At 39.4% G+C, this 21,678-nt stretch overlaps 1 protein-coding gene across 2 annotated transcripts in view; it reads left to right on the top strand.

Annotated features, from left to right (window-relative positions):
- ZFPM2 (zinc finger protein, FOG family member 2) overlaps positions 1-18,092 on the top strand; it is a 493,438-nt gene extending 475,346 nt beyond the window's left edge. For both annotated transcript variants that reach the window (XM_066265837.1, XM_066265836.1), the window contains 3 exons: positions 7,911-8,117; positions 11,774-11,998; positions 14,579-18,092. In XM_066265837.1, the coding sequence (XP_066121934.1) occupies positions 7,911-8,117; positions 11,774-11,998; positions 14,579-17,070 (2,924 nt within the window). In that variant the 3' untranslated portion in view covers positions 17,071-18,092. The remainder of the gene's footprint in view (positions 1-7,910; positions 8,118-11,773; positions 11,999-14,578) is intronic.
- Positions 18,093-21,678: the final 3,586 nt, after the last annotated feature.

Raw genomic sequence — 21,678 nt, 5'->3', positions numbered from 1 at the left:
TCACTGGCTTATTCACCTGAAAGAAGACGCTAAGTCATTACATCTTTTCTCTTTCTGTCTGTCTTCACCTGTTCACTCATCCTTCCCATATTCTTCCAATATTAAGGGAAAGGGGAAATTCCAAGCTATTTTCAAGTGCCATTTTCTGAGTTTCCAAATGGACATTTCTGGGTTGTTTGAACACATCTATGAAATACTGATTTACCAAGAGACTCTTTTGTTCATAGAGTCTCACTCTTTCTACCCTATCCATCTGCAGGCACTTACCCTGTGCCAGTGATAATTAACTCTAGACTCATGAAGCCCTCTGGGGACCTCCTAAAACTACTGAAGCCCAAACCTCACTCCCCTGGAGTGGGACCCAGAAATCAGTGTTGATTAAGAGTAGTCAAGATTTTTTATGCACTTTTAGTATCCAGTTGAACTTGCCATTTAAACAGGGAATTGGGCAAATGTTGCCTTCATATTTAATATTATCAAATGAACTTAATATGTATGAAATGTTTAGAACAGTAGCTGACACATAGTACGTGCTTTCTAAGTGTTAGCTGTTATAATTGTTTATTAGTCATGTTAGAAGATAACCAGGAGTTGTGCTAATATCACAAATATAGACATTATTCTCCAGATGGTAACAATGCATTTAAAAGCTATGTCTCACCATTGTGTAATCTTGACACTGTTTCAGAAAGTGAATCATTTTGTTTCTGATTTCAGAGAGGTTACTGTGCTGATTACCCAAACTGAGTAATCAAGGTAAGGTACAATGTCGCTAGTGAACATGGCACGTGAGGTGGGACCTGGTTTTTTTATACAGACTTCAAAGTCAAAAGGCCTCGTTCACATTCCATCTCCCATGTCCCCTTGTCTCCCTCCCATTTCCCTCTAGCTATGTGACCTTGAATAACTTACACTTCCAGCCCCATGATCTCACAGCACCTGGTAACCACTTAATAAATGTGTGCTTACTACTATTATTAGCACATTATTTTTAGAAGCGTTAAAAGTTGCTTAAAACTTGATGATAATAATCTAAAGAGGGTATCTAGCCTAGGGCTGTTATTTAGATGATGTAGAGTGAGTCTTCCAGATTACACCAGTAACTAATCATCAATTCAGGTCTAGAACTAAAGTTTCTGACCCACCAGTCAAATGCTTTCTAGTTCATCTTTGCAGAGGCTGAATAAATTTTCAGTGATTTGGGATATCAGCTGTGCTTCATAATTAACATGTTGACCCTTAAACCAAGATCATTTGCTTTGGAATGGCTATGCAAAGGAAGTTATAAGAGTTTTATCAGTGAAACCCACATAATATTTCCATATGTACACCCAACACCTTTACAGAATTCTATTTGTGTTTATATTGATCTGTCATTAGTGTAGATTAGTACAGTGAAAATTCTCTCGGTTTAAATCCAGGTAGTAAGCATACTACTCATATGAAAGCTACAGAAACCATTCTTTAGATTTATTAAACTTCATATCCATAGAAAGTTGACAGGATCAGTCCACTGGCACTCAGAACACAGGCAGAAACCCAAATTAATGGAGTAAGCAAGAACTCACAATTTTCAGATCTACACAGCTATCCAAATGTATTCAAATTAAAATGGTTAATGTGGCCAAATAAAGTGAACTGCATCTCAGCAGCAACTTCCTTCCACTAGGGACTGACTTTCAAGTAGTCGAGAGTTAAAGTCACTTCACTAGGAAAACTGGGAGGGGAGGAGACCCTGCTCTGCTTTTGTTTTGAACCTTCTCGTATGAAAAACACTTTGTTAATGTTACATTCCCATCCTTTGCTATGACTGAGCACTTGGTTCATGGTGGATTTTTTTTTTTTTTTTTTTGTATTTTTCCGAAGCTGGAAACGGGGAGGCAGTCAGACAGACTCCCGCATGCGCCAGACCAGGATCCACCCGGCATGCCCACCAGGGGGTGATGCTCTGCCCATCTTGGGGCATCGCTCTGCCCATCTTGGGGCATCGCTCTGCTGCAATCAGAGCCATTCTAGTGCCTGAGGCAGAGGCCACAGAGCCATCCTCAGCACCCGGGCAAACTTTGCTCCAGTGGAGCCTTGGCTGTGGGAGGGGAAGAGAGAGACAGAGAGGAAGGAGAGGGGGAGGGGTGGAGAAGCAGATGAGCACTTCTCCTGTGTGCCCTGGCCGGGAATCAAACCCTGGACTCCTGCACGCCAGGCCGACGCTCTACCACTGAGCCAACCGGCCAGGGCCATGGTGGATTTTTTTTTAGTGAATAAATGGTACTCTCATTTTTTCCCAAAATATATACAACATAAAATTTACTTTTAAACCATTTTTAAGTGTACAGTTCACCGACATTAAGTACATTGCCACTGTTGTACAAACATTACCACTCTGCTCTCCAGAATTATTTTCATCTTGCAAAACTGAAATGCTTTACCCATGAAGCAATACTATTCCTTTCCACCTGCCCCCAGCCACTGACTACCAAAAACCTTACTTTCTGTCTCTTTGATTTTGAATACTCTAGGTATAAAGGGGACTAATACAGTATTTGTGTTTTGTGACTGGCTTATTTCACTTAGTATAACGTCCTCATGGCTCATCTATTTTGTAGCATTGTCAGACTTTCCCTCCTATTGAAGGCTGAATAACATCCATTGTATGTGTACACCGCATTTTGCTTATTTGTTCTTCTGTCCACGGACACTTGGGTTGCTTGCATGTGCTAGCTGTTTTAATACTGCTACTCTGAACATGGGCGTGCAAATATCTCCCAGACCCTGCTTTCAATTCAGATGGCACGGTCATTCTATTTATAATTTTTTGAGGAAATGCCGTACTGTTTTCCACTGTGGTTGAACCATTTTACACTCATCACCTGTGCCCAGGGTTCCAGTTTCTTCACATCCTTGCCAATACTTGTAATGTCCTGGGTTTTGTTTTGTCTTGTTTTGTTTTGTTTGATGGTGGTGCTCTCATTTTAAAGCCAAGCATAATACCTTGTGATTTGTTTCCATTAGCATGAGGTCAATCAGTGAAGATACCAAAAGAGCCAAACATCAACATGCTTTAGCATTTTCATGCACTCGGATTACTTCTTAATGAAGATGAATACCACAGCCTTCCCTTCTGTTGTAAATTAGCTGGCCATAGTTACCCTAGCTCTAAAAGCAGTAGGGAGAGAGACTGGTTCTCCTGCCTCCTCAGCCCCACGTTGATTGCTAGAAACTATTCCTAACTAGTCAAGATGTAGTATGTGATTCACAAAGGGAGGGACCCTTAACTTTTTTTTTTTCCTGAAATGGGTTAGCTCTTATCAGTATAACATAGGTACATTTGCTCATTGAATTCATAGGTTTGTCTTTCCTTTCTGGTTTGATTTCTTGGATATAGCAGAGCAGTGCAAAATGAGAATAATAGCCCCAATCAGACCAAACTAGAACGCTAGTGGTTAACAATTATATAGCACCGTTTGTCAGATGCTGTTCCTAAACTTTCACATACAGGATAGGGCAAAATAGGTTTATAGTTGCTTGTATGGAAAATAATACAAGAATTAATAAATAATGATACAAGAATAAACTCTGTGTTTCACATACTCACAACTAAAAGCTTACTTTTGCTCCACCCCATATATTAGTTTATTTAATCCTCATAATAACACTGTAAGTTCTGTACTATTATCATCATCCCCATATTCAAGGGTGAGGAAACTGAGAAGCAGAATGCTCAGGTGACAAGTTCAAAGTCACCAATAAGTGGCAGAGCCAAGATCTGCACCTTGGCAGTCTGATTCCATTGTCCAGGCTCCCTCCAGATAGGAGTATATATTTCACTAGCAATCACACTTAGCATATTCTATTTTAATCAGCAGTTGAAACTATGTGACAATACTTGGGATATCTCTCATTATAAATAACTGCAGCAAGTCGTATATACTACATTCACCATCTAAAAAACTGAGCCAGTTTCAAAAAGCCAACCCATAATGTTTGTGGTGCATTCTCTTGGGTCCCCTCTAACTTTTCCAAATATATGTCCTCTTTGTCTTTAAATGACTCCATATCCTCTGCTCACACCTTAAATGTTGATGTTCCCCAAGTTTCCGTCTTCCACCCTTCTCTTTACACACTGCGCCCTCCCTGGGTTACCACAGTAAGGTAAAGAACACCGGTCGTTTAGAATGTGCCGATGACTTCCGAAACATTCTTTTTCTCCTGCCTTATATCTCCTCTGAATTCCAACTTCCTCCTAGATACAGTCACCCAGAAGTCTCTCCCATACCTCAGGTGTGACATTTTCAATGCAGAATCTAGTATTTTCATGCATACACATATACATACATGTGTACGACACACATGCACCTGCATACTTGGGCTTTTGAGCTGGACACACAAAAGCCTAAGTTGTGATTCTGCCACTGACCACATGTGTGGCTTTAGATAAGTTAATGAACCTCTCTGCAAGTTTCAGTTTTCTCAACTCTGAAATAAGGACAATAACACCTACTTCACTGAGTGATTGACAGAATCAAACAGATGAAGTACATAAACCACCAAGCCTTGTCGGGCTAAAGTGCTCCTAACTGGCACCAATTCTCTCCTTGTTGTCTTAGCACCACTTGTTAACGTACCAGCTTTACTGCCTCATGAATGGCATCACCCCTCTGGTTTCCCAACCAGAAACCTTTGTGTCATTTCCAGCAGCTTTTTTTGTCCTCATCTCACGAAATCACCCCAGTCTTCTCTGGGCCCTGCTCTTGGAGTGGCCCTTTTCCCTTTTCTCCCTCACAAGTTACACTTCCCACAGCTGAACTAGTACAACGGCCTCTAACAGCTCCCACGGTAACACTTCCTACCTTCCGTTCACTCTCCCTGTCCTGAGATCTTTATTCTGGGGGAGGGAGCTAATCCATGTCAAGAACCTGGTCATTCATTCACTCCAAAATATACCATCTCTCCCACCATGAACCAAACACACAGTTTTTACCTTACATGCAAAGCTGTGTCATCTTGCTCTATACACTTTTTCTGGAAGGAAGCCTTGACTTGTAAAGTTTGCCAATTCCAATGGAAATCGCTACAGCTCTCACCATGGCCAGTTTCAGTTTACCAATGTGACATCAACCAGCACTCAGAATTCCTAACAATTCAACATTCTGCGCTGTGGTCCAGAACAGGCGGGCTCGAGTGCACCACTGCTCATAACCACCTTTCCTCCCTCAGACGCCAGGCTCCAGGCTTGCTGGCCTCGGAGCCATTGTCGGGACCAGTCAGGCCCTTCCATAGTCCTGCACTGCATGCATGCTCCTACTTCGGTCGGTAACGGTGTACCCGTACATGTACTTCTGTTGTTGTGCTCTATTCTTCATGAGCCAATCAAAAAGTCACCTTGGATGGCCTACCTGACTCCCCCCAAGAAGTGTCAGTCATTTGCTCCTCTCACACTTTCTTTAGGATTAAGGGGTGGCGACACCTGCCACGTGGTATTGTGATTTATGTTTATTTGTGTGCTGCTTCTAATTGTATTGCTGCACGTGAAGTCGTAGCACCCAGCTGCCACAGAGCAGAGTTTCATGAATAGCTGATGGATGAATGAATGATCTGTAAGATCCAAACCTAAGACAACTGACTTCCTCATCAAGTCTACACGGTACATTTTCATTCTAATTCAACCTTTAAAAAGATATGCTCTGACTGAACCATAAAAGGAGATAAAGTGATAAAGATCATACAGTGTGAAACATTACTGAGTGTGTCTGAAACCACAGGTATGCATTACAACTGCCAGGCTGTTTAATAACACAGAAAAATCATTTTTTTTATGTGTGTGTTTACTTTCCTCTGCACTTAATATTTATAAAGACTATTTTATTTATTTATTGGAGCTGTTTGGTTCCATGTTTGAGCTCAAGGATTGACTTGTCCTTCGACATAGCTCACTGCTGTGATAAAGAAAAGATTAGCTGTGGGTAGTACTTTCTCTAAAGTTGCTATTTCTCCCGGGTAACTGAGTTCACAACTTTTCTTTTGTGAAGAATCACTATAGCTGGATTTACCAATGATGTAAATTTATTAATAATGACACATTATTACTGATAATGTCAGTCATTCCATTCATCACTGAAATCCGATGACTCCAAAAGACCAAGCCCTGAAATAAAGGGACTGCCTTGCTCCACTCTCCGCGGCCTGTTCCACAGGCTCAGTTTATGCACTGTGTCCCCCGGGGGGAGACGAGGTATAAGTGACGACCTTTGTCTGCAGCTGTAAATAGTTTGGATCTGTATGTACATCAGAGAAGGCACAGCAGCCGATAGCAGAAGACATCCAGGGGGAGGTGTCACCAGCAGCAATACCACCAACTTAGCACATTGAATGCCCATTGATTCCACAATGATGCCATTTAGCTTCTCTATTTGTAAATAAATAAATCAGCACCAAAGTGCATCTGTTTTCCAGCTTTGGTTAAACTTGTATGCTTTCAGATACGTTAGAGTCAAAGTGGAAAAAAAATGTTATTTTCTAGTATTTTAGTATATCTGTGTCTCACTTTGCAACTTGCATACTCATTTGAAGTCTGTAATCTTAGCTTTATTTTCTCGCACACGTCTATTGTCATGGACGGCATTTTGTTCGTTTACCTTTAAAATTTAATCAGCTGATTTAGTTAATTGTCCGAGTTTCTTCCAAAACAATGTCCTCGCCCTTCTATGCAACTCTGCCAAATCATGTGGGGGTGTTATCTTCTCCACCAGATTTTTACCACAAATCGTTTAAAAACTACAATCTCTTTGATTGTGGGAAAAATGAAGTGCAGTTGAAAAGACCATACTGCTGAAAGATAAACAGAGCAATGTTACTTATCAGAATGGGTACAATTTTTGTTTGCTTAATGAGTACAATATACAGTCTTGCAATATATACACAATGAGAGGGGGGAAAAAAGCTTTTATAACATATCAAGTATGCCACGTTATTTCAGCCATAACTGTATAGGATACGTATCTAGGCCTGAGAGTGTAGATAACAAAATATAAGTGCTTTGCCTGTCTAAACATGTTAAATAAATGAGCATTCACTATCGCATTCCAATACATTAGAAGATGTACTTGCATAGTTAATTTTCTTTTTAATGCACCACACGTGATCATCTGAAGAACAGAGCCAGAGTATATCTTAGTGTTTGAAGAAAGAGTTCTTTTCATTTAAACAAATCTTTATTTAAATAAGCCTTTTTGAAAAAGATCTTTGGCATATCTTCTTTTCAGGAAGTTCAATCAGGGTAAAGGGAGATAAAGAAGCCACATTATAAGGAACATTATATAAGTAAAGATCACTCAGCCAAAAAAAAAAAAAATGTTAGCAGACATAATAGAGCGCAGAACTAACTAATATTTAACCCTGTAGATGTTTAGGAGCTTTTGTTTACTTGCTTTGTAGTTTTGGGCATCTGGTATTGATATAATAAAGTGTGAGGGAGGAAAAGAGGGAGGTGGAGAGGCAAAGAACGTCTTACTTCCACAAGGTACAGAATGACTAACTTCAAAGGCTCACCTGAAGAGACTTTCTGCTGTTGGATCCCTGCCGTGCTTGTTCTTAGGCACGAGACCATTAACAGGTTAGGTAAGGATTAAGGCAAACCCCGAAGGCCATGAATTGACAAAACTCTCTAGATTAGGTCTATACTTGGTTCTTAGTCTTCTCTTACTGTTGGCTATTGAACAGTTCATTTGATGCAAAGAGTACAATTTTCCACTTTGGAGGAAAGGGTAGTGCAGCTGTTGTCTTGATCAAACACTCCACCCCAGGAGAGACTGATGTGAAAAACATGAGAAGGTGCTACTGACATCAATCTAATGTACAGCAGGGTCCAGCATTCTGTGTCAACTCTTTTTCTCTTTTTTTTCTCTTCCTAATAGGGGGTCAGCTTTGGTGCACAACTACGAAGGCCATCTCTGAGGGGGAAGAGCTAATTGCCTTTGTGGTGGATTTTGACTCAAGGCTACAAGCTGCTAGTCAGATGACTCTTACAGAAGGGATGTACCCTGCGCGCCTGCTGGACTCAATTCAGCTGCTTCCTCAGCAAGCTGCCATGGCTTCTATTTTGCCTACAGCTATTGTCAATAGTAAGTGCTGAGTGCAATAGCCCAGTACAATAGCTTTGTAGTGATGATGGATATTTATGAGAGAGAAAAAAAGAATGTCTACTGACAGGCAACGAGGGATAGACTTTTTTCTAGTGTTGTGATTTCAGTTTATCTTCTAACTGTGTGTATGTGTGTGTATGTTTGCCTCTCATGTGGGTAAAAAAAAAAAACCAAAACTTAAATTTATTCATTTCAGGTTGGATTCCTGAATGTCACACACTAAAAGATGACATTCTAAACCAGCTAAACAACAATCAAAGCTACTTAGCTATAAGAAGCCCAACAGCTTTTCTTGATGCTCTTATTATAGAGTGATTTTGGTATTCTTTAAGGACAATAAAGTTTAAAAACCTAAAGAAAAGGAATGCAAATCCAATTTTCATTAGATATACTAATGAAGAGGAAGTTTAGCCTATACAAATTATGACAACAACTCATACAAAATATAAAGATAAGAATAGGAGGAAAAATACATATAAGCGTAGAATACTTTATATGGAGAATTTTTAAATATGCCCTGGCAAATATTCTTTTATATTTTGTTAAAATGACTATTGAACTTAGGTTGCAATTCCTTGAACATACAGAATGACACTTTATATGACAGAAAATCAGTGGTCTAGGAGTCTGAAGATCTGAGTTATACACTCAGCTCTGCTTTTATCTAGTTCTGTGAGAAAACATGAGTAGCAGTCACATCTTAAGAGGAGAATAGATTCTAAAGCTAGTGGGTAAGTGAAATATTACATTTAGTCAAAAATGTCCTTGAAAGTCCCTGAGACTGAATGATGCAGAAGAGAAACCCAGAGACTGTAAAGTTGTCTTGATATTAATGTATATTTATATCTACTTACATATGTGTATGTATTCAACAATAATTTTGTTCTTGCTGTAACAGCATCCTTTAGAATAACAAAATTCTCAGGTTTATCTGAAAGTAGTCTGCCTCCAACCAGGGGATCCAGTGGACCCAACCCAAGCTACTATTTTTGGGTCCCCTTCATGTAAATATAGTTATTTTCTTTGATGGACCTTTACTTTGATTCACATAGTGAGAAACATGAAATAACAGAGGTCCAGCTTGAATTTGAGGCAAAAAAGGTTTGTTGCCAGACTCTTTAGGGGTACCTATATTATTGTGAGACTCCTATGTATGATGTTATAATAGTTCTGATGATTTTTGAGAGGAAACTTTGTTTGCTTTCTGTAACAAGTTAACTATTAATCCCAAATAAATCAGCATAGATGCAGACAACCTTCCTTCTCATTCTGAAATTAGCTAATTAGTTAAACTCATTCTACTCCAATGGACACATTATTAAACAATGTGGCTCTGAACAGTGTAAATGTAACTAACTTGGTGGGAGGGCCTAAATAATAGACAGGGGTCACATATCATTTTTGTTTATAATTTTCATTTGAAATTCTATATTGCACTTACTGTCCTTACTTCTTCTTCTTCTTCTTTTTTTTTTTTTTTTTTTTTTTTTTTGTGAGAGGAGGCAAACACAGACTCCTGCATGTGCCCCATTGGGATCCACCCAACAAGCCCACTAGGGGGCAGTGCTCTGTTCATCTGGGGCATTGCTCTGTTGCTCAGTAACCAAGCTCTTCTTAGTGCCTGAGGCGAAGGCCATGGAGTCATCTTCAGTGCCTGGGCCAATTTGCTCCAATTGAGCCTTGGCTGTAGGAGGGGAAGAGAGAGAGAAAGAGACAGAGAAGCAAGAGGGGAAGGAGTAAAGAAGCAGATGGGTACTTCTCCTGTGTACCCTGACTGGGAATTAAACCTGGGACATCCACATGCTGGGCTGACGCTCTACCACTGAGCCAACTGGCCAGGGCCTATCCTTACTTCTCATTCACTAGAATTAGATCCTTAGTTTTCTCCTTACCTCTTCAACATCATCTTCTTCATTATCATGGGTTTGACCAACGATACAATATACAAATCCCAAATCAGCTGTTTCTATCTTTCCTATAGTCTTCTGTATTTTTTACAGGAATTTAAAATCTTATATGTATCATGTGACCACATATCCCAGCCTGGATTAATTCCAATTTATAGAGTTATTGGGCATGCCTCTGATAACACAATAACTCTTATGATCCAGCTTTCACTACAAAAGTGCCAGGTTTGCTCAACACAATGTCAGTTTTTGTCACCCAATATGTGCTCTAGCCTTAACTCATCATCTCTCCATTATCTGTTCCCTGTAAAAATGAAAGAAATAGAACTGCTAACAAGAAGCTTAGGAACAGAGGAGAAACCTTGCCCTCTGCCCTAACATCTAATTGCAAAGCAGTGGTAATCACTTCCAGTCAACTCTACTTCCTAAATATAGCTTTTCTTCTTCTCTGTCCCCTTGCCACTAAGGCATCTGGAGGTGTTTACACTAAGTTCCAATCCCAGCTCACCCACTTATGTGGTCATGAGCAAGTTATTCAACCTCAGTTTCCTCACCTATAAATGCATGAAAGGAAAATACACACACACGGGGAAATTTTCCATGAGTAAATGCATGAAAATGCATATCACAGCAGGACTTAATAAATATTACATGACTTGAGCAACACAAACTGTTATTTTTCACTTAGATTACCACAGTTACCTCTGACCAGTCATATGTCTTCCTTCCAAATCCACTACCTTCAAAACTCAACTCAGGGTTCTAAAATATCCAATTCTGTCAGTCTTTTGCTTAAAATGGTTCAGTAGTTCTCTCTAGCTGCTGAGATAAAAATCTAAACTTAAGAGAGTTGACAGGGTCTTTGATAGTCTATCCCTGGCTTCTACAGCCTCATCTGTCCTGGTTCCCATCATGTCCTTTTTCTGAGTAGTACAGCCTCCCAGCCTTCACTCAGATGCTCTCTCAGGCCACCATGGCTTTCCCTGGCTTGTTCCCTGGGTCAGGAAGACCCAATTCTCTTCTTCACCTGACTTTGTTCTTTACAACTCAGCTAAGACATGTCCTCATCTCCCCTCTGAATCCTTGTCTGACCGCCTCCTTCTCCCTCCCCCAGGTGAGTTCCCTCACCAGTCCAGAGTCTGTTTCAGTGCCTGATGCATTCCTCCAGTGTCTCCGTCATAATAGTCATCACGTGCTAATTTAATTATCTGACCATTTGTTCAGCAACCCCAGGAGACCTTAAGTCTTTTAATGACAGCTGTGTGATCTTTCATTTTTATACCCAACCCAACACAGAGCCTGGCACATAGTAGGCACTCTAATCAATTTATTAAATGAAAAGACGATCTCAGGGGTTGACATCAGGACTAACTTTAGTTCAGCCATTAGATTCTTACTTTTTAATCAGAGAAACAATTCACATTGCTATTTATACATACAAATATTTCTAAACCATAAATACAATTTAAACAATTTCAAAATAATATCTTATGTCTTTATTGAATATTGGTGTCTCCTATTGTACCACTTTCTAAAGAGTCTGTGGAAAGGTAAATTGTGTAACATTTCCTTGTCCTCCTCTGTGGAACAACATTCACAACTACACTCATCACTCCTTGTCCAATTGCTAACTCAGAACCTGGGAACAGTCTCTAAGACAAATTGACCAAATGCTGCTTTACTCCAAAATGGGCAGCAGCTAATATGTCCCTGTGTTTTTGTCTACAGAGGATATATTCCCTTGCAAGTCCTGTGGCATCTGGTATCGGAGTGAGCGGAATCTGCAAGCCCATTTGATGTACTACTGCAGTGGGAGGCAAAGGGAAACTGCTCCAGTGTCAGAAGAAAATGAAGACAGTGCTCCCCAGATCTCCAGCCTGTGTCCCTTCCCACAATGCACCAAGAGTTTCTCAAATGCCCGAGCTCTAGAAATGCACCTGAATTCACACAGTGGTGAGTGCCTCCCATGTTTCCTCTTTTGTTCCAGGAGAGTCCATTCTTTCTCTACATACATGCATACATACATACATACATACATACATCTATATCTAATTATATCGGTAAATAAAATCAAAACCTAACTTGCTGCACCAGATGGCTATGTCACTTATATTCTACTCAAAGGATTCGGTTCTGAATTTTTTTCCTAACAACTACTATCCTCAGACTGTAGGCCAATCAATTCTACTTTTTTTTTCAGCTGAAGTAAAACAGCATCATTTTAGAAAGTCTCAATACCCTTTGTATATTGCCATTAATATTCATTGATTTAAGTGTCAAGTGATCTTTGCAAACTGACCATACTGTTTCCCACATGGCAGAAAAAATAGAGTAGGTACATAAAAATAAGTGTTTGCTGAATTGGAATGAAGCTGTTATTTTGATGGATCCAATTAAAATCACACTTGAGAGAAATTAACTTTTAAATATGGATCTATAAAATGCTCTTGACTTCCAGAGTGTGTATCATAACAGTTTAGTTGATTTTTATGACATAAAATCACTTTTAGTCCTATGTTTTGAAATTTCTTAAGGAAAATTAGGCAGAAAAACAAGTGAGCCTTTTTCAAGCCTGCTCTTAACATCAAGGTGGTAACCAATCTCATTGATTTTGGAATTGTACGCCCAATTGTTATTAGTATCATAACTTAGTATCCAATTCCCCTGTTTTTGTTAAATTGAAGCTAATTAAATAGAATTATATTAATTTTAGATATTTTAGGAGCTTTCTTGGATACAACAAATCAAAGTTTGGGAATCACAGTTCTTCAGAATCTGTAATACAGGACTTGTAGGCTGTTTCTGGTGTTTTTGCTTGGGTTGAATAAGTAAAATTCTAAAATAGGTGCTGAGTTTTTAAAAAAAATAGCGTCAATCTCCAAGGTTCTAGTACAGTACAAGCTTCGTCTTTGAACATATAGAAATACACAATTTCCTTTCTACTCATTTTCTTCCCTATGAGCCTTCTTTATGTAGGTGGTAAAGCAGGGGAAGCAGAAACGTGTTGGTTGTCTTCAGGTGGTGAGTAAAGTCATATACAGAACAAAAGTAAAGATAGATCTTTTCAGCTAGATAAGAAAATGAGTATTGGATTAGCTGAGAGGAAAAAGAGACAGAAATAAGAAGTTTCTTTTTCTCACTGTTGGACTGGGTTTTCTCTGCTGTGTTTCAGCTTATAAATATAAAAGGCAATTATCATTTTAGTCTAGAGTGCAGAGAGGATAAACTAAGCCTGATTTAACCATAAACCACCAAGTGGGAACTAGAGTTAACGTTTGTGAGTAAACATGTCTAGACCCCAATTCCAAGACATTGGGGAAAAGGCATCCCCACCTCCATCATCAAGCAATTATCTGGGTATCAACTGGGTGTCCAGCAATTTAACTCAATTCTGACACGGTGTACCAAAAGATAGAGTCAGATCCAACAGGTTAAGAACTCAAGACTGCCCTACCCCAGTTCAGGTTTCATTACATAGTCCTGACTGATTAAATCACTGGCCATTGGCCATTGAATTTATTCTCCAGCCCCTCTACCCTCTCCCAGGAGGGTGGAGGTGGGAGAAAACTTTGAAAGTTTCAACCCTTTAATCACAAGGATCCTGTTCTGGACAATAAGCCTCCCATCCTCAGGTTATTTAAGGGCTTTCCAAAGGTCACCTCATTAACATAACAAAAGACACCTTTATTACTTTTATTAACCAAAATTCCAAGGATTTTAGAATCAGTGAGCCAGGGCAAATACCAAATATATATAAGAAATTTATACTACATTATCTGAATGACCAAAATACTTTTCTTGGAAATCACTTTATCACAGTGAAGTATAACCAGTCATTGGTAATATTCAAAATGATTAATAACTAGAAATAGTCTGTGGTGATCAAACAGCATGGATGTTAGCCTGAACTGACTGTATTGGTATACTGGTGTCTGCCAGTTAAATATCAGCCCTGGATAGAGATAAACCATGTTCAGCAAAACCAATGAATAAAATTCTAGATTTGTACCAAAGATAAATTAGGTCATTAATTACTTTACAAAATGGTTTCTATTTGGATTCTTTTGAATAAAAACCTAATCTAGTGCACTGGGTTATTTGATTTGCACACAGGTTATCAATATCAATTCTAATGAATGCCTACTTCTTTCCCGTGTGGAACATAGTATTGTAATAAGAAGTTATTGGATTAGAAATTATGAAATCTGAGGTTCATTAATGGTTCCATTATTGAATAGCTTTATTATCATAATCAATTACCTTAACATCTTTATGTTTGTTCCTGACCTGTAGAATGGAGATAGTGATTTAATAATACATATGAAAGTGATTTGGAAACTATAAAGTGCTATTACTATTATCACACATAGTGAAAGATGTCACAAGAAAAAAAGTTAATATCACAAAGAAGATTGTGAAAGATTTCCATTCATTGTGGTTGTATTGAAGACAGTATGTCCTTAGTAAAGGTTTATATTGTTACAAAACCAACACATCAGATTCTCAGTATTCTTATTTTATATGTCTCTCCAGGAGTGAAAATGGAAGAATTCCTCCCCCCTGGTGCTAGTCTAAAATGCACTGTCTGTAGCTACAATGCTGATTCTGTGATCAACTTTCACCAACACCTGTTCTCCCATCTCACTCAAGCTGCCTTCCGATGCAATCACTGCCACTTTGGCTTCCAGACTCAGAGGGAGTTATTGCAGCACCAGGAGCTCCATGTCCCCGGAGGCAAACTTCCCAGAGAAGGTGACATGGAACACTCTCCAAGTGGGACTGAAGACAGCTTACAGCCAGCCACAGACTTGTTGACCAGAAGTGAACTCCCCCAGAGCCAAAAGGCCATGCAGACTAAAGATGCGAGCTCTGACACAGAGCTGGACAAGTGTGAGAAAAAGACTCAGCTCTTTCTCACTAACCAGAGACCAGAGATACAGCCCACAACAAATAAACAAAGCTTTTCTTACACGAAAATAAAGTCTGAGCCCTCTAGTCCAAGACTTGCCTCATCTCCAGTCCAGCCTAATATCGGCCCTTCTTTCCCTGTGGGTCCTTTTCTCTCTCAGTTTGCTTTTCCGCAAGATATCACTATGGTCCCTCAAGCTTCAGAGATCTTAGCCAAAATGTCTGAGCTGGTACACCGGCGACTGAGGCACGGAAGCAGTAGCTACCCTCCTGTAATTTACAGCCCCTTGATGCCCAAGGGGGCTACTTGTTTTGAGTGTAACATAACATTCAATAATTTGGATAATTATCTAGTGCACAAAAAACATTATTGCAGCAGCCGATGGCAGCAGATGGCCAAGTCCCCAGAGTTCCCTGGAGTTTCAGAAAAGATGTCTGAGGCTGTGAGTCCCAACACTGGCCAAACCTCTGTAAACCTTCTCAACCCAGCTGGTCATTCTGCTGACCCTGAGAATCCACTTCTTCCAACATCCTGCATCAATTCTTCCACTGTTTTAGATTTAATTGGGCCAAATGGGAAGAGCCACGACAAGGACTTTTCGACTCAAGCTAAGAAGCTCTCCACCTCCAGTAGCAATGATGATAAAATTAATGGAAAACCTGTTGATGTGAAAAATCCCAGTGTCCCCCTAGTGGATGGGGAAAGTGACCCAAATAAGACTACCTGTGAAGCTTGCAACATTACCTTCAGCCGGCATGAAACGTACATGGTCCACAAACAGTACTATTGTGCTACACGCCATGACCCGCCACTCAAGAGGTCTGCTTCCAACAAAGTGCCTGCCATGCAGAGAACCATGCGCACACGCAAGCGAAGGAAGATGTATGAGATGTGCCTACCGGAACAAGAACAAAGACCTCCACTGGCACAACAGCGATTTCTTGATGTAGCCAACCTCAGCAGTCCCTGTACCTCCACTCAGGAGCCCACTGAGGGCCTGGGAGAGTGCTACCACCCAAGATGTGATATCTTTCCAGGAATTGTCTCAAAGCACTTGGAAACTTCTCTGACGATCAACAAGTGTGTCCCGGTGTCAAAATGTGACACTACTCATTCCAGTGTTTCCTGCCTAGAGATGGACGTGCCCATAGATCTCAGCAAAAAGTGTTTATCCCAGACTGAGCGGACCACCACGTCTCCCAAAAGGCTGCTGGACTACCACGAGTGCACTGTGTGCAAGATCAGTTTCAATAAGGTAGAAAACTACCTGGCCCACAAGCAGAATTTCTGCCCGGTCACTGCCCATCAGCGTAATGACCTGGGCCAACTTGAAAGCAAAGTGTTTCCAAATCCAGACAGTGAACGAAACAGCCCAGATGTCAGCTATGAAAGAAGCATAATAAAATGTGAGAAAAATGGGAATCTGAAGCAACCTTCCCCCAATGGAAACTTATTTTCATCACACTTAGCCACCCTGCAAGGCCTGAAAGTCTTCAGTGAAGCCGCTCAGCTTATTGCTACAAAAGAAGAAAACAAACATTTGTTTCTCCCACAATGCCTTTACCCTGGAGCAATAAAGAAAGCAAAAGGAGCTGACCAGCTTTCTCCATATTATGGAATAAAGCCAACTGATTATATTTCCGGTTCTCTTGTCATTCATAATGCTGACATGGAGCAAAGCACAAATGTGGAAACTGAATCTCCTAAAGGTCAGGCTTCCTCAAATGGGTGTGCTGTGCCGAAAAAGGACCCCCTGCCTTTGTTGCCCAAAAATAGAGGCATGGTAATAGTGAACGGTGGACTGAAGCAAGATGAGAGACCTGCCACCAATCCCCAGCAAGAGAACATTTCCCAGAATCCTCAGCATGAAGATGGCCACAAATCTCCCTCTTGGATCTCTGAGAACCCGTTAGCCACAAATGAGAACGTATCCCCGGGAATTCCCTCCACAGAGGAACAGTTGTCTAGTATAACAAAAGGTGTGAATGGCTCCACCCAGGCTCCAACTAGTGGGAAATATTGCCGGCTGTGTGACATCCAGTTCAACAACCTCTCAAACTTTATAACTCACAAGAAGTTTTATTGCTCGTCACATGCAGCAGAACACGTCAAATGAAATAAGTAACTAAATAAACGTCAGTCACCTTTGGTACCAGTGTTTAGTATGTTGTTCTACCCAGTCCAGAGAAAGCAAACAAAACAACAAAAACAAAAGCTGTTGAATTACATCGGTCCAGTCAGGAGATAATTCATTATGGCTGAGTTGAAGACTTAAGGTGTAATTTCATTCCAGTCCATTAGTAAAGTGTATTATTGGTGCCATTTTCAAAAAAAGAAAAAAAAAAGAATTAATTTATTTTACCAGCAGTATTCATAGCTGTGGTTATGTTATTTTTTATTTAAAAACTTTATATTAAAGTCATTTGTAATGTTATTGTATAGTTATTGTGTAGCACATATGGTTTGCACTGTATAGTAGCTTTTAAAGAAAATAGTCACAAACTACAGAAAAGCATTTTAGAAATAGCTTCAAAAGCACTTGTGTATCTTGATTTCTTCTTATATGCTGTTACAGATATACGTATATGCTAAAATATAACTTGCAAAGATGTTCTAAATACACATGCTATAAGTTCGCCTTAAGATTTCAATTCTTGGATAATCAGGCTCCGTTTGCACTTTATATTTTAGCAAATACCTTCTCTTAGTCACTAGGCTTTGCATTTGTATGTAGCCGTATGTTTCTGTCCATTTTCTTAATCTTAAAAATGTATGTTAAATGAAGATGGCAATTTTTTTCTTGTATAGTACTTGTATTTTCTTTCGCTGATGCAGCTCTGTCTCAATTTTTAAACCTTTGCTGTTAAATGCAATACTTTATAAAGAATGAACAAAATTACTGGAAGCAGTATTGTAAGTAAATGAGGTAGTATTAATCAGTTTTATCTTTTGAAAGGCACAGTCTGAATTGAAACCCTGAACTCAATGCTGCAAGTATGAATTTAATTCATATATAAGATCTATTTAAATGTAAGAGTAGCAATACTGCACCTGGTGATCACAAAGATAATGTTCTACTTCTGATAGAAATAATTTCTCAACAAATGTTGTTACTATGCATGTATATGGATGGAATAAAATTCCAGATTGTTGGAGAAGTTTGGCATATTTTTTTTCTTTAAAATACAAGAGAAGCCCTATATATGATGAAAATAGGTTCAAAACATCATTAATAGTTGTAATAACATGGTATCAAACCAGTAAAGCGAAAGGTTGTCCTTTATATGTGTCTAATTAACATAATTTATCATATTAACATGAACTGGAGACTCCAGGCTATGGAACTAGATAAATTCTTTATTATAACACTATATAATAATCGCTATCTTTCTGTTCTCTAGTCCCACCACTGTAGCACAAAAATGAATGATTTCATGAGTGCCTAAAAAGGTTTACAAAGCCTAAGCACAAGAATTGGCACACATGTTGATCAAATGAACCCAACTTTTAGATGAAGTTTACACAGGAAAGGCTTGCATTTTGAGGAGCAGTGAAAGTGGTATAGTAAAGTGACTGAGGAGTAAAGATGCAGATTTCCTGCTTGGAATTTGTAAAGGACTAGATTTCACACATCTCATTTGTATATTAAAACTGGTTGTATGTTGAAGGGGTTTGGAGAGCAGTGTGGGTCATGGAGGACCTAATAAGCTCCCCAGAGGGGTTGAAGCAAGATGACACCCATTGCCAATCAAAGACTGCAGTCTACTGTGATTTTAGAAACATCTCGATCTGGAAAGACAATTGCTTCTCCTGTGCCTGAGAAACACTATTTGCAGATAGGTTCAGATGCACTATTATTTGTCCATATTGGATTTGGTAACATAATGACCATTAGGTGCTAGCCCCATAACATATAAACATTGTGACAAAACATAAAAAAAAAAAATACTACATTGTCAAGAACATTTCTCCAGTTGCTAGTTGAGAATAATTATTTTTTAAATATAAAATCTTGACCTTAACTAGTATTTTTCATTTTGGGTGACTAATTAATGAGGTGAACAGAAGTGATATGCTTAACAGAGTTTTACAAAAATCTCTTAAAATGTCAGGTCCTTGGAGATCCACTGGGATATTATAAAGATCTGCCCAGTTCTCAGATGGGAACTAGTAAGCCTGGGTATTTTTTTTTAATTTTTAATTATTTATTGATTTTAGAGAGAAAGAGATAGAGAGATCAATTTGTTGTTCCACTCATCCATGCACGCATTGGTTGTTTCTTCTAAGCGCCCTGACCAGCAATCGAACCTACAACTTTGTCATATGAGGACGGCACTAACCAATTGAGCTACCCAACCACTAGGTATTCTTAACAGGACTTTCTTCTGAAATATCTCTTTTTTAAAATTGAGTTAATTGAGGCAGCATTGGTCAATAAAATTATATAGGTTTCAGGTGTATAATTCTATAACACATCACCTGTATATTGTATTATGCGCTCACCACTCCCAGTCAGTTTTCCTCTCATCCCCCCAGTTTTATTCATTCCCCCCATCCTCTTCTATCTCCCCTATTCCCCCTTCTCCTCTGCAATCACCAGAACCGCCATACTGTTGTCTCTGTCTACCAGCTTCTATTTGTTTGTTTATTTTTGCTTAATTCCATCACCTTTTCCCAATCTCTTTATTTGTTTCTCCTTTTTCTTTAAAAAAAATAGAAAATCATTCAAATCAACATATATTTATTGATCATCTAGAATTTTAACCACAATTTTGGAAATGAAGGCAAAGAGGTATAATATAGGGTTGCTTTCCTAAAGGAGCTGATAATCTGACTCAGGTTAGTGCTTCTCGACACTTTTCCTTTGTTATAATCCTTAGGCAACATTTTCTAAATGTTACTCTATCTGTATTGTTGCTGCATTGGGCCTCACACTAAATAAAAAAAAATCCTGTTTGTGGGTTCTGGAAATCAATATCTTTTAAAAGCTGTCCAGATGGTTCCAATATGTGACAGTGTTGGGGAACACTAAGGACAAGATATGAAGGATGAATGTGACTAAATAGAGTGGGAAGTTGAAAAAGAAAACCAATATGGGATGAAAGACTTGGGAAAGACTATATGGATATGGTAGGGTCTAGAAAGGTAGATACTATGGTAAGGAAGGCCACCTGTCCTTTGGGGAGCCCTGAAATATACGTGCACTATATCCGAAAGAATATTTCATGTATTGTTTATACACAGTATTTGAAAACCAGTTCTATGAGCCATTCTCAGAAGAAAACAGATAGCATAGGCTGAAATAGTGACTTTCGGACCAGAACTACACCCTGGAGGGTATAGAGGGAAAAAAAGATATTTCTACATGAAAAGATCATTATAAGTGATAGCATGAAAGTAACATCTGAGAATGAAGACAAAAAAAAAAATCAAAAGGAGAGGGCTCGAATTCAAAGGTAAAAGACAATAAGGTTATCAATAAGGATCTGGTATCACAAGATCTTGAATGCCAGGCTAAGGTTTATGGACTTGCCTAGTACCTTGCTTCTTAAATAGAGTCATGGAAAGAAAATTGTGTTTGGGGACAATGATAGAGTGGCCATGAGGCCTAGATGCTAGAGAGAGAGGGAGATTAGTTAGAAGGCCACAGTGATGGTCTGAATGGGAGTAGAGAGAGTGTACACTAAGTGAATGGAGAACAGGTCTGGGCACAGAGTTATATGATGACTTGTACCAAAGAGGAAATCAATTATTTCTGACCACTGATAAAAGCATTCCATGTTCCACAAGCCAACATTATTCATATCAGAGTGTAAGCACCGGCTGAAGGATCTGAGGGAAGGAGGGCAAAAAACAAACAAATGGTTCTTCAGATTTTTGTGCGGTATTGATTTTTTTTAATTTTTCCATTGATTTGAGAGAGGGAGAGAGGTAAGGAGAGAAGGAGAAAGAAGCATCAACTTAAGGTTTCACTTAGTTATTCCAATTAGTTATGTACTCACTGATTGCCTCTCCCGCATGCCCTGACTGGAGGTCAAACCCAAGACCTCTCTGGTGTGCCAGGTGAACCCTTTATCCACTTAGCCATTTATCCAGGGCGTGTTGTATGGTATTTAAATCCTCTACAAAAATACCTGGATTTGGGCCTGATTAGGCAGTGGCATAGTGGATAGAACATTGGACTGGGATGCAGAGGACCCAAGTCGAAACCCTGAGGTCACTGCCTAGAGCGCAGGCACTCCAGCTTGAGTGCAGGTTGCTGGCTTGAGCATGGGATTGTTACAGTGTGACCATCGAGTTCCACAAAGACACCAAAGTTGCAGAAGAATTTCAAAAAGGAGTTTATTATTAAGCTGGCTGGGGCTGGCTACATGGGGTTTCAGACTCCAAATCATGCAGCAGCGAAGAGTTGGAGTACAGAGTTTATAAAGGCTAAAGTCACAAGAAATTTTAACAGCTGTAAGCGACAAATTACAGAAGCAAAACTAGCAGTTAAAGCAAAACTAGCAGTTAGCTTATCAGGAAACCCAAAGTCAGTTCCTGCTTGCTTGGTTTGCAAATTTGCACAAATAAAAATTTCAAAATGGTAATTATTAGAAAGCATATAAAATGTTACAGAATACAGGTTTCCATTTCAGGGGCTCATTATACCTTTGTCGAAAGCAGGGTTCCCCAAACTACGGCCCACGGGCTGCATACGGCTACCTGAGGCCATTTATCCAGC

The sequence above is a fragment of the Saccopteryx bilineata genome, chromosome 3 (genome assembly GCF_036850765.1).
Source record: "Saccopteryx bilineata isolate mSacBil1 chromosome 3, mSacBil1_pri_phased_curated, whole genome shotgun sequence".
NCBI classification, from domain to species: Eukaryota; Metazoa; Chordata; class Mammalia; order Chiroptera; family Emballonuridae; genus Saccopteryx; species Saccopteryx bilineata.
Note: the sequence above shows the minus strand (reverse complement) of the source record. Positions and strands in the feature narration are given on the sequence as shown.